The sequence below is a fragment of the Psittacula echo genome (genome assembly GCF_963264785.1).
Source record: "Psittacula echo genome assembly, chromosome: 4".
Taxonomy (NCBI): Eukaryota; Metazoa; Chordata; class Aves; order Psittaciformes; family Psittacidae; genus Psittacula; species Psittacula echo.
The window spans coordinates 44360556-44374615 of record NC_137738.1 but is presented as its reverse complement, the minus strand read 5'-3'; the positions used below and the strand labels follow the sequence as shown (position 1 = coordinate 44374615).

The following is a 14060-nucleotide window of genomic DNA, read 5'->3' as shown; positions in this document are numbered from 1 at the left end:
GACCTACTTTCTTTCTGTCTTCTTTTACCTTCTCCACTTTAGATGTCACTTTGCTTCACAAAAGGAATCCTTAAACGTTTTTGACCTCTCACTACAGTATCTTTTCTAGTTTGTCTTTGGATTTCTTCATGTTCTCCTTCTCTTTTTGATCACACCAAAGGATTGCAGACTGAGCAGCACCTTTGTGTGGGAATTTTGAAGTAGACTCTGAAGCTCATTCTGTACAGCACACCAAAGTTACACCTTTGGCTCTGTGGCTCAAAAGGCTTTGAATGAAAAATGATGTAAAAAAAGGTTAGTGGGCTTTGGGTCATATCCCTCATATCAGTGACCTGCCATCAACCTTGGTGAGATTTAGAGCAGGAACTGTGTATTTCAATAATGAACTTGATCACATATTTTAAATTTAAAATAATACTAAATAATCATAAATTATATTAATAAATTATTAATATCTAAATTATAATAAATTATTACTAATTATTAATAAATTAGAAATAATTATTAATAAATTAATAATAACAATTAAGAAAAGAAGTAGAAACCACCTCAGTAAGTAGCAGTCATGAGTTACGCTCCTGGTTAAGGCATAAGCAGGTTCAGAAACAGTCACCAGCCCACACAGTCACAGCTACTGAATTCTTCAGTGAGGGTAAAGGTCCTCAGTGCACAGCCACATCTGAAATGATGCAAGCTGCAAAGGGTAAACAATGAAAATAGTACCACTGTAGGATTGTGTGAGTAACACAAGACCAGTGTCTGCAACTGCAGGAAACCTGGGTGCACTGCCCACCTGCGTGATGCTGGAGCCACCAGGCCCTGGCCAAAAAGGCTGTAAGCATGAAGGTCACTGTTGTGCATTGCAAGAAGCCCCTGCCTCTCACTCTCCCTGCACAGCCTTGCTGGGAAAGCTCTGCGCAGCTGGAGAAGGAGCAGGCTGGAGATGGAAATAATGAAGGCAATTCCCTGGGAGATGCTAAGCAGAAAAAACCTTTTGACCTGACTAATGGCCGACATATGAGACTTGTATACTGGATCAATTGCTTCGGCAGAGGCATAGGGTGCTGGAGCTGTATCACTCCTGGAAAGACTGGAAAACCACTGTGCCTGGGGAGCGGCATAAGGCTTGGCAATGAAAGGCTCAGCTGTTGAAAAGCTCAGCTGCTTGGGTGGAAGCAGAGACCAGAAACTGCATTTCACATGGACAAGTTTCAAACTCGACAGGATTTGATTCAGAGCTGGAGAGTGGTAGTTGCTAAAATGTTTTGATACAGCCTGAATGGGACCTTCATATTTGATAGCTGGATAATGTGGCACTGGAGGCATTACAGTACAGGATGAAGTCTTGTCTGTCTATGCCATGGTGCCAGTGGCGTCAGGACAGCAAGGATTTTATTCAAGGCAGAATATAAAATATTTTGCAGTGAAAACGAATCGTGTTGTAAAAGTGTATCTGTAAAGCAACACCAGAAAATGAAACTACGGGTCTTGACTTTGCTTTTGCTGAAGTTGGTGTGCTCCTGCTTCTGATCTGAAAGCCAGGAGAAATACTTTCCTCCCAAAGCCTTGAGTCACATGGTCGTAAACCTGGTTGTGAACAGCCTCTTGCCTGCACCCCAAACATTACAAAGACGAAAGGGAGGGGGAGTCAGGAGATTTGACTCACCTCCCTCCCTGCTCCGCTGCAGGGGTGCGATGCCTTGTGCAACCTCCCGGTTTGGAGGGGACGGGCCGGGGAAGGAGGAGGGAGGGCAGTCTGTTGCACAAACCAGAAATGGTGGTGTCAGTTGCTCGGCTCTTTTATTAACCGATGCTTTTGTTTTCCGAGAGTTGGAAATGACTGGAGAGGGAAGCATTAAGACACCTTTGCTTTGCCCCTGTGCAAACACAACATTTAAGCTCTTACAGACTCCAAACCCCCGTTACGGTCCCGGCGAGGCGGCCCCGCTCCGGCGGGGCGGTCGGAGACGAGGGGCGGCTCTTCCTCTTCAAACTTTCCCTTTCCCCTCCCTCGCCGCTTCTTTCCCTCCTCTTTTCTCTTCCCTGCCCCTCTCGGCTCCCCGACGGCGATGGCTGAGAGGCCGGGGAGCACCGGGGGAGCACCGCTGCCCGTCTGGTCCTTGCCTGGTCCCCGCGGCCGCTCCCAAAGCGACATCTCCTCCTTCTCCTCCTCCCGGAGAACCCGCCAGCTGCGGTCCAACGTGGGTGGCTCAGGTAAGGGGGAGGGAACGGAGGGTCCTTGTGTCCGAGCCCCCCCGAACCGAGCTGAACCGGGGAATTTGGGATAACATATCCTCCTCCACACTCTTCCCTCTTCCTTCCCAGACGTAGGACTGGCTCTCTTGGTGGCCAAAATGTCGGTCCCTGGTTTACATGGTGTTTGATCTACCCCTGGAGATGATATTCATGAAGTTCCTGGGTTTCATACCTGTGCTCTCAGTTTTAAGCGAACCCCAGTGGGGTGGGTGGGTACCCACCCTTTCCCAAAGCATTTCTGACTGCAAGGGCAGAAAGCCCCAGGAATGCGTCAGGGTATATTGTGGGGACATCAAAACGCCTTGTCCTGCTGCTTCACACATTACACTTCAGTTGTGTGTTTGAATTTTACCTCATGCACTTACATCTCCTTCGGGTGAGGCAAAAAAACGTGTGAGTCAGTATCCCACCATCCTCCATCAGGAGGTAACCACTGCAAATGAACATTGGGTGATTTGGGGGTGGAAGCCTACTCTTTAGAACAGTGTAGGCTTTCTGCAGCGTTCAGAATAGCTTTGCTGTGTAACATGAGAGGAAACGAGGGTCCTATTTTACAGTGCAGATATTTGAAAGTGGTCAAAGTCAAATAAATACACACCCAGTTGGACCACTCAGGCTGTTTCCTGAGTTTGGGTATTAAGAAAATGAAATTCTGGTCTTCATACTACTGAGCACATTTTGAAAATGAGTGCTTGCCCAGTTGCAAATCATCTTTATTCTATTGACTAAAGCAAACATCCCTGGCAATGCAAGTATTTTGGGTGCACTCATACACTCTACTATGCAGAGGTACCCGTGACCCAAAACACCATCAGGGAAGCTCCAATGTGCACTGAAGGACCTCCTCTGTGCCAGCAGAAGTAGAACAGCCCAGTGTGCAGTCAGGTATATAATGGATCATGATGTCCTCTTGCTTGCTCCTCAGGGAGTGTTAAGATGAAGCAGACCATTTGCTTGGGGAAGCTCAAATATACAGCTGACTGCCCAATGAGGGCAGAGGAGAGAGGGAGTGAAAACTTGCTCAGTTCCCATAGGAGGAAATAGATTCAACTTCTGGGGCCAGGGGCTGCAAGCAAAAACAACTCTGCATGCCATTTTCTACATAATTTTCTGCTCTATCTTTCACTGTTTCTGCTTAAAAGTTATGTTGAAGAACATTTGGGACAGGGAGGAGGGAGGAGGTTCGAGTGATTTGTCCAAATCAGAAAGGACTACTTTTAGGTGTAAGGTGCATTCCAGCACCATCTAGAAGAGTGGTGCATGAACAATGCCCCTACAACTTGATGTGTACACAATGCCTTAACCAGGATGCAAAGGGCTCACCACAGAGGCTGACAATGTTGAGACTATGTCCATGTTAGACTGTTGTTGGCTTAACTATAAAGACTGCTAACAATAAGCTGGGTTTATTACAAGAGACTGGCAAATCCAGTAGGGGTAAAATGATAATGTTTTCAAAGATGTGTTGTTGTTTGTAGCTCCTTACACACAAAGTTTAGTCCTCCCTGTTGCCCTACTTGATTTTTTGTTTTAATTTTGAGGATGTGCTTCCTGCCAGCAAGTGACAAGAATTGCTTTCTTTGGTTTTTATTTTCTCATCATCTTTTTTTTCATTCTGTATTTTCTCTATTGCTACTTCCTGTATTTTTTTCCAGCTGCTCAGTGGGGACAACAGAAAAACTTACATGCTGCAACACAACTGTTGATTCCCTCTTTAAGAAGGAAAATACGCATTAAAGATGCAAAGCTGTTTGATTTTTAATGTGATGGTTGGGTAATTGTTTTTATACTGAGATGCCATTAAAACAACCTGCTTTTCATTCCCCTACTAACCTGAAGAACAACTATAATAGGGACAGAAATGTGAAGCACTTAGAGAATATGAACCTTATTTTTGCTTCTACCTCTTTCTCTAGCTGTACCATTTGATTAAAGTAGGTCACTCATTTACATCAGATGTTACCTGTGCTCCAGCTGCTCCATTTAGAATAGAGCAATTTGCATTTTAAATGACCTGCAAAACGTTTGCTTGCTGCCTCTTCCTGGAGTGATTCAACTTGCAACTGTTAAAGTCTCAAGTTGCAGTTTCTGTTGCATATTTGTCTTCATCTTCTAGATCCTGATGCCAGTTGTGCTGAGAAGACAATACTGTCTCCTCTCACTCCATCAGTGATGGGTTGGTACCCCTTTAGACAACTAGCCCTGTCATTTATTTTACCACCTCCTGATCCACCACTGTCGATGCAGGATCTGTTAACAGGTGATATTTGTAGAAACCATTCTACCTAAGGGAAATATAATAGCCTTTCTAAAAGCAGCTTTGGTAGTGGCTCATAAAATGCATCTGTTTATTATTCTAGATTGGTATTGTATGTATTTTGGTAGTATAGTGAAGCTGCTCAGGTAGTTGCCATGTTTATGCTGCTTTCTTACCCCCACTCCTTCCTCTGCTATTATCATATGCTGAAAGAAGCAGCTTCCTAGTATCACTTCACAGGATCTCACTTCATCAGCTGTGGTCCAGTTTATGAGAACAATATAATTATTTTCTTCTTCTTAAAGCTGGCCTTTTCTTTTAGGGTTAGTGGTGGACGATTACTTAATTTCCTCCTCTGGGCTGTCACCTCACCTGTCATTGTATCAGGCCTTTACCTTCCAATTCTTTTTTACTTCTGATAAGACCCTGTGAGGGATAAAGTGATCCTCATCATGAATAAGAGTGGCACAGTCTAGACATTTGATTTAGACCCTGAAAAAGTGTAATGTCAGTGAAGTTCAGAGCATATGTGGCAGCATAGCCTGTGCATCACTTCAGCATTGTGGTACACCCCACCTGACAACTGGCTAGTTTGACAGAGCATCTCAGGGAGACTGGTGAAGAAAAGCATAGTCTCCTGAAATTTCAGAGCAACACAAGAGCCACTTGAAGAAAGCTTGTTGAATTCCATACCTTTAAGCAGCCTTCCGTGTTTAGTGATGACACTTAAACTCACCTTAAATGTGGATCAAGTAGCCAAGTTTCTTGACTTGCCCAGCATAGATGGGGACCGAACTGCATTTGAAACATAGACCTTGTTCAAGTGCTTTCCCAGAACTTCTCCAAAATGTAGATTTGGTGGCTATGGGGCTGAGGGCAGTTCTCTGTGAGCAGTGAGCCCTGGGGTGCAGGGTGAAGGCGGTTGCTCTTTCATATCAGCCACCTTCATGCTCTGGTTGGGAAGTGGTGATGGCAGTTCTCTTCATGATAGCCCCCAAGTACCAACCTCAGCTACTGCGCTGCCTGCTCTTTATGTGCTTGTCCACATAGACAGTGTGCAATTTGCTCTCTTTTTAGTGTTGTGGGTTTTGTTATACAGACTTGCATTTTGTTCCGAAGGTGATGAGGTTTGTGGTGAGCTACATCTTGATGAAATGGGAACTTCACTGCTCAGAGCAGAAGTCAAAAAACCACCCATTTCTCCACTTTGGGACTGACGCTTTCATACTGTTGCAGTTCCTCTTGAAGTCTTGCTCTTTAGCAAGAAGTTTCAGATTCATTCCACTGCTGGGAAGTGCATCTTGTAGGTAGAGGGGGTTCCATTCCTTTCATGGTTTTTTTGGTGTCTTTCTGATGACAGATGAAAAAAAAACCCAACTACCCACCAGCAAAAAACTACCTGAGAATTCTGGCAGCAATGCATCGATACCTCAGGCTATAACTCAGATGCTGTGTTGCAGCAGAGAATGAAAGGCCGAGTGTAAGCTACAGTCCTGCCTCAAAACTTGTACATCTCAGGATTATTTAGGAATTTTGGGCTAGCAGACTGGTCCTTTGCAGATTAATTTATTCAAAATGATCACGAGTTACAGCTATAATGCCATCTGCTGCTGACTCCAGAATAGAGTGGGTGAAACGATCACTTAATATCCTCCAGTTAAGTGAAGAATTGGAAGCTTTCATATAGTGATCAGAGCATCAGAGTGGCTGATACTGGATGGAAAGAAAATTTATGATTTTTTGACTTATTTGAGCTTTTCAATATTAGAATGCTCCACTTTGCAAACTTAACAAATGTCAGATTCTCTTCTTAATGAACAGATTTTCTGGTCGATGCAAAGGAAATATTTTTGTCAGCTAAAGGTATCTGAGAATCTAGGAAGAGTGAAACCCAGAATACTCTTACTCTAGATATTGATGATTATCTAGGGGCATGGAACATAGGGAAAAAGGTAAATTTTGTGTGCGTAGGTAGCTGTTAAGGTTTGCCTGTATTTCCCTCTGCACTTGTAGTTATATGTCCAAAAATGGCTGTATTCCAACTTCTTGCGTCTAATTTCCATATACACCAAGCACGAGTCCTACCAAGGTCTATGGGAGTTGAGTCCAGTGTTTGTGAAGAAGACATCAGGTGTATTTTGGGAGGCCAGTTAGAAAGGTGGTGTTTTCACTCATCAGATGGCATGAGGAGGGAACAGCTTCATGATGTGAAAGAATGCTCGTAACTAAAGTAGCTGGGTTTGGTACATAATAAGAAAATATGGGAGCTATGGGAAAACATCATTCTCCACTATGTGAAGCAAGACTTGTCTACAACATAAAGTACAGAATTTTGCAAGAAGCCCAGGGCAGATAAGTTGGGGTAGAAAACTACAGTAGGAGTTAAGATAAATAATAATTCTTTGGGGATTTAGAAACTCGACTCAACACGATTGTGTCATTTCTAATTGAGAGTGGATCCTGTCCCTAGGTGCACATTGATTTTTTTCCATCAATTTTAAAATTTAAACTATCAGGAAAAGGCATCAAGCATAATCATATGCAATTCGAAATATTCTCATAGAGCTGAAGTATCTACTTCTTTGTAGTAATCTGGACCGTTGACCCACAATGTTAAATCCCATTCTGTTCATCTTTATATGTAATTTCTAGTTTTCAGAGGAATGCCAAGGAAAAATCTAGGTATCTTGTAACATTTTGTACTGCATACATTGAGAAAGTTTAAGTCCTGAAAATTGGATTAGTTTATAAGGTTAAATGTGCAGGGAAGAAATGTGTGTCAGAATACAGTAAGCCATTTCTAATATTAGCTTATACCACCTTGCATACACAATATGAATCTGCTTGGTTTATACTCGTCTAAAAGATATTATTTTACACCAACTCTTCATGGAATAACTGGGGTAGGTTCTTGGTATCAGCTGCTTAAGGGGGAACGCTGGGAACACTATGGGTTAAAAATACAAACCAAGCATGCTATGTGTCATTTACACATGACCCAGTTTCTGGGACACCAACTTTACAATCAGATATTCAGACTTGGGCTCAGGCTTAAAGAAAAAAAAGTGTTTTCTAAATGTGGTAATAATCTTCATGGTTGGCTAAGCAGAAATTGGACTGCAAACATTTGCAGTGTAGGATTTAATGCCTATTTTGCAGCAACTAACCAGTAGCTGACCGTGGGGTCTGTTCAACATTTCGCTTCTGTGTGTGTTTTAGTTTCTCAAGGCCCTTTGGCATTTAGCACTTTCTGCAGGTGTGTGGCTTCTAGCAAGTAACCATCAGACCATGTGTCAAGTAAGAATCTTGAAGAAGTGATCTAAAGAGTAGCTGAAGAACACTTTACTTTTTCTCTAACTGAATGCAAACACTTGTTCCAAAGAAGCATTTGGTTTGGTTTTCAAACTCAAATGTTTCGTCAGTCAAATCCATTGTTAGCGTAGCTCTTTTTGCTGTTATTTCTTGCAAAAGCGGGCACTATTTAAGGTCAAAGGGCTGGGCATAGCTGACAAGGTTTTTTAAAGATTGGTGAAAAATTAACTTTTTTTTTTTTTTTTTTTTTTTTGCTTTCTGAAGTCACAATCTTTCCAGTGCCAGAAATCCTGTAGGATTTCACTTTTCAGAAGCACCAGTATTAATCTTGCTGCTGAGTTTTCAGTATTTCTCATTTAATACACTTTAGCATAAGGCAAAGATATCTTCAGCGTTAATTTTTTCTTTTCTTGTTTTACTTTCTTTCTCCCCCTCCCCCCCCCCCCCCGTTGTTATTTATAATAGATACAGAAATCAGTTTTTCTCAGGTAACCAAATGATAAAAAAGGAAAACTATCTAGAAGAATATAGAAAATCCTGGCTTTAGTGTTCTGAGTTCAATCACTTTTCCGTTTATCTTTGAAACTGTCAGTCTTAAAACCCACCACAACAAGGGGTGCTGTTGCTTTTCATTCATGTGGAAAGCCCTGCATCTTCCTTTAAATACAAGCAGAGTTCGCAGGCAGTCAACACTTCCATTGGTGGTGAGCTGAGAAAACTTGTTCCCCATCATGCAGTTTTGATGCAACATCAGACTTCTAAAGTATTGTGTTGTACAAATTCTACAAGTGCCTTTGGCATTGTTAGGATTTTTGATACTTGAAAGGCTGAAGCAGTGAAATAGTAGTAAATTTTATCAGTATAAAGTATTTAGTATAATGAGCTCAGAAGCATTGGCACTGCTTTAATACAGCCTGAAGCCTCAAAGCTACTACACCTACCACAGCCCTTAGGTAGAGGATTTCATAGCGAAGTGCAGCTAAACTGCAGCTTAAACTACTGCATGCTGTACTGGTAAGACACTCTTCTACCCTCTCTCGTCTCTTTCATTCTTCTTTTATATTTCTTCATTGCCCTTCCCATTTCTCATGTTAATACCACTTGGCCCTATTCAGAGAAATGCAGGGCCTGGGGGGGTGGGAGGGAAATGTGGAAGAGGAAGTGTTCCACTGGAAAGAGCAACATGGTGTGACTTCACATGCTAAAATACTGTGTAGATAGCTTCTCTTTGAAATAATGATCATAGTTTTTACTAAATGTTTAATTTTTTTTTCCAGAAAATGTAGCATTTAATAGTTATTTTTAATTAAGTTGGTAATTTATAGCTCCACCTACATTTTTTAACATTTTCACAATTAGCAGTATCCAGAAGAAAAACTTGTCTGGGGAGAGTGAACAGTGGAGCAGTTACTTCTTCTTTGCCTTCAAGTTCAGACAGGACTTCAGTCTCACACACAAATTGTTGGCTCCCACTTGGTTAATTTGCCCAGTTGCCCAGTACCATGTACTATATCTGTTAGCTGGATTCATCAGTCAGGAGCTCAGTTTTGGCACCTTTACTGAGTTGTTCCTATCCAAACTCTACTGGAAATACAAGGCACTCATCTTTTCCCACTTTCACCTTCTCCCACCCTTTCAATCCTCTCTTGCCTACTAGCTTCTTTTCTGTATTCTCAACAGCTTTCAACAAATCTGATTTGTATTGTGTTCATAGCCTACATACGACTTGTGATGATCCTCTGTTTAGGTCTGGCTGTGTGTGTTTGGTTCCATTATGCTTTTTCAAGTCTGATGCACTAAGGTGTGAATGGACTGGGAACCTGGAAACACTAAGGTTTTTTCCTCACTTTTCTGACTGTCACAGGGAGATAAAGGTCAGAACTTGTGCAGGCTGAGCAGAGGTTCATTCAGTTTTAGGATTTCATTGGGAAGGGAAAAGAAATCTCCTAAAAACTCTAAAAAAGCCCAACAACCCCAGAAACCCTAAAAGGGTTGCTGACTATTATGAATGGAGAAATGCTTCAGGGCCTTTCTAAGATAAAGCTTGGCATGGTGGTAAGGATCAGGAAAGGGCTGAACTCTGGCATGATCCTTATGTTATTTAAAGTTAAGTTAGCTTAGGTTTCTTTGAATGCAAATGTATCCTGATGAAATAAGAGCTTTGTGAAAATCAACATTTTTGTAGAAAAAATTTCCCCTTTTCAGGCACATTTCTGCATTTTCAGGAGAAATATGACAAAATTTGAAAGTGGTAAACTGTCACTTCAAAAAATTTGTCTGAAGTTTTTACAATTTTTCATCACATGAAAATTTGATATAGGAGGGTTTTTTTCTTCTAGTTTAAGGAGCAGGAACAGGAGTGAAGGCAGTGAAGTGTCAGAATCAACCTGGCACAGAAGTGTGATTATTCTAAGGGAACCCATCCACCTCTGCAGGGCAAGTGTAACCACTGATACTTTACTTTGTAAGGCTAAATCATTAGATATCAAATTCTGTAAAGGCTGTAATGCCTTCTTGAAATAAGAAGAACGTTCAGTAGTTCATAGAACCAGACTCTAAAGAGCTCCATTCCTCCAGAGCATGTATGTTTGCTTTTTCTGGTTTTGGGGGGGGAATCGCAACTTTTAGGATACATCTGTGACTCATATACACAGTACTCAAGAAAATTACAGGCATCAAGTAGAACTGTTGTAGAGGTATTGTTTTGTATCATTCACAAGCACAAGTAAAGAAGGGGTTGTGGTGCATTTGCAGTTGAATGTGTCCTAATTGCAGGCCTTCTTTGTGTTCAAACACAGGCAGCTATATTTAAACTTTGTGAGCGAAAGGATAATTAGCAGTCATCCCCTTGCCACTTTTTTCTTCAGTTCCTCTGCTGCCCAGTGCCAGGGCTGACACTTAATGTTAGCAGTTTAAAACCACCAAAGAAACTGTTAACTTTTCTTTTGAAAAAAACGAGTAGTACCAAAGCACAGCATGGAAAGGTAGAGTCTACAAGACATAGCTCTGATTCGATTTTACTTTTTTCCTGATTAAAAACAGTTTTGGCAAGCTCAGAAGGTTTGGATTTGAAATAAATTGTTTTACTTACACAGCCAGAAAAAGTGTAATCCATGAGGGACCAGTGGACTTTCCAAGTCATGATGTGAACTGCTCTAGCCCCAAGGGTGAAGCATGGCATGCTGGTTTTGTTATGTAGCCTATAGGCACTTCTGTCTGTGTTTCTAAGTACATTCTCTACTCTGTATTGTTAGGAGGGGGCTGAGAGGGAGGGTTACAGCTCCTCAGGAGCACAGCATCTTTCTTCCAGCCATTTGATTTTTGAGCCCTAAACATTTAAAACAAAATACTGGTGTCTTCCTGTTACACCTTTCTGCAAACAAAGCTAAATGGCAATATTTCACACCGTGTTTATTTTTGTGAATAGCAAATCCAAAAAATATGCTACTATACAGCTATTTAAGTCTTTGGAGACACATATGCTATGAATTTTTCCTTATTCTTTGGAAGTTGAGCTAAACAATGGCTTTTGATCTGAAAATAGCAAAAATCATTTGGGGGAAAAGGTTTACAAAGGATTGATGCAGTGATTTGCAGAGCTTTCTCTTATTTATGTAGTCAACTTGGGATTTGTCTAAAGAGATCTTCACATGGTGAAATGGCAAATGTATAAATTATTTTATACTCACAAGCACCAAAAAAAAAAAGTGATTTGGGCTCTCAAACCAACAGTACCCACTTCAGTCTGTGGTACAGCCGTTTATCACTGGGCACATGGTACATGAGCACATTGTACTACAGCTTGTGCATTTCATGGTCTATCAGAAACAACTGAAAGCTACAGCCTTGCAGTGCAGGACCTGTCAGACCTGGAGGGAAACAGCAAAATGAATGGCTTTCTTTCAGCTACATGGGTGAAAGACTTTGAAGAGAGCGTGGAGCTTCACTATGTGCTTGCTGCCCCTTTTTGGCTGTGTCAAAGAGCTCTCCTGATCATCACCAGATCCTGGAAGAAAGTTTCTTGCAGCTTTCATGGGTTCAAACAAAGCCTTTCATTCAGTGACTGCATTGGTCATGTGTTTGACCATCGTTGGATGAGGGAAGGTGGCACACTATCTCAGAATTGCAAAGTAATTATTAAATAACAGCAAGTCAGGCATTGCTTTGAAATGACTCTTCATTCAAGCTGGGTTAAGTAAAATGCAAGCAAAAGCACTGATTTTACAATGTCTAAAATAATGCAGTTGCCAGTCTTTTAAAAAGAGAAAGGAAACATTACTGATTGATAGTGAGTGCTGGCAAGATGTCTGTAACTGGTTTGCTAAATTCACGTGGAGAAAGACCCATCAGATTTAGCCTTTTTGTCAGCAGGCTAAGTAAAGATTTTCTATACTTTTCTTATGTCTTCTATGAAGTTTGTAATGATATTGTCTGTTTTGAATGGTTTTGCACTTCAGTGGAATTGTTGTAATTACTTAAAATTAGAAATTATTTATTGCAAGTAACACATAAGTTGGTAGCACATAAATTCCTGGTGAGTAAAAGTAACTTGATGGAGCAAGCAGCTTTTGCAACTTCATTGCATTATTGTGTAAACTCTGCGGGGAAAAAGCTATTTGTTCCACTCATTCTAGCCCAAGATTGAAAGAGTACTGTGAGCATAGAAACGGGCATGAGTGAAAGAGGTTTCTTGGGAGTGAGATTTATTTGGCCGGGGAATAGTCTTTCAGGGAGGGTTACAACTCCTCAGGAGCACAGCATCTTTCTTCCAGCCATTTGATGCTTGAGCCCTAAACATTTAAAGCAAAATACTGGTGTCTTCCTGTTATGCCTTGCTGCAAACAAAGCTAAATGGCAATATTTCACACCATCTTTATTTTTGTGAATAAAAATCCAAAAAATACGCTACTGTACCGCTACTCTGCTGGAAACACTTAAAACCAGAACTGGAAACTCACTAAAAAGTATATGAAAAGAAACTCTTTTGCAGTGGCAATGAGCAGGGTCTTTTGCAGTGATGTTTTTATTGCTCTGTGTTTAGGCCAAATCAGAAATGACGGTGGAGGTCATAGGACTGAGCAAACAAGCCATCCAAGTGCACCAGACACACTGGGCTAAAGAGATGAAGATGGATCTTGTTCTCTGTCTGGACAGAAGAGCCACATCTATGTCCCCCTATCTGTGGCAGGATGTACTCTCCACCTCCTTTAAAAGCAGAGGGAAGGGAAAGAGATCGGAAGGAATTCTCCTGAGCAGCAAAGAAATAACTGATAATAATGAAATGAAAGGGCAAAACTGAAGGAAATTCTCCCTTGGTATTTTGAAGAAGAGTTGTGTTACATGCACTTTTACCTAGGATTAAGATAAACATATATTTAGATGAGCTCAGGTGAGTATTTAGAATACTTAAATGAATTATAGGCTATGGGGTCTTGATAGTGAGAAGTGCATCTTATAAACAAGTTTTGTCTGCTTCCAAAGCCGATTGCTATTTTTAAAGAAATGATATCAAAGAGATTTTAATTAAGGCACTAATTAGTGAAGTGAACCCTAATATTTATTAGAACACCATACTTCTACTCCAGTGAATTTGTCTAAGTTATATATACTCCATAGAGGAAATAAATCCCAGAAAAATAAACTTCATGAATATCATGTATGAAGTAAATGAGATTTGATCCAAAATCTTTTTATATAAACATTGATTATCATAACAATGGGAGAAAGGGGGAAAAAAAAAGAAAGAGCTTTGTAAATGCCAATATTCATCTCAGGCTGAGGATTAGATGGTTCAAATTATGCACGTTTTTAAGGAGGACCAGAGTTTTAGAATGAAAATGATTTCTGCTTCTAATCGTTTTACATGTCAATAAAGCTATCAAAATATGTGCACTTTTCAGTAGTCCTAATCTCCATTTGTTAATGGGTGCATAATCTTTTAGAAAAAGAGTTGTTGTAAGAGTGGCATTCATGTTTTTAGGCAATTTGGGATGACTGTGAAAGTGATTCAGCCAGTGTAATAGTTATAATGAGGAAAAATCAGAAGCCAGGTTCAATGGCATTTTGTAGATGCCAGATGTCTGTGAATTTCACTCCGACGCTGAAGATTCCTGCTGGTGTGGTTCAGGGAACCAAAATTTCTTGGTTGTCTTCTAATGGAATGTGGTCCCTCTGTGCTGCTCTAAGGGATATATGTCCCTAAGTGGATTGTTCTGAGCCTGGGAATTTCTGTAAC

The 14060-nt window shown here is 41.0% G+C and overlaps 1 protein-coding gene across 1 annotated transcript in view; it reads left to right on the top strand.

Moving 5' to 3' along the window:
- Positions 1–2069: 2069 nt before the first annotated feature.
- Positions 2070–14060, top strand: part of PHACTR2 (phosphatase and actin regulator 2) — a gene marked incomplete at its 5' end in the record, with an annotated part of 131172 nt that continues 119181 nt past the window's right edge. Inside the window, one exon of the mRNA XM_080616062.1 lies at positions 2070–2214. Within this exon, the coding sequence (XP_080472188.1) occupies positions 2070–2214 (145 nt within the window). The remainder of the gene's footprint in view (positions 2215–14060) is intronic.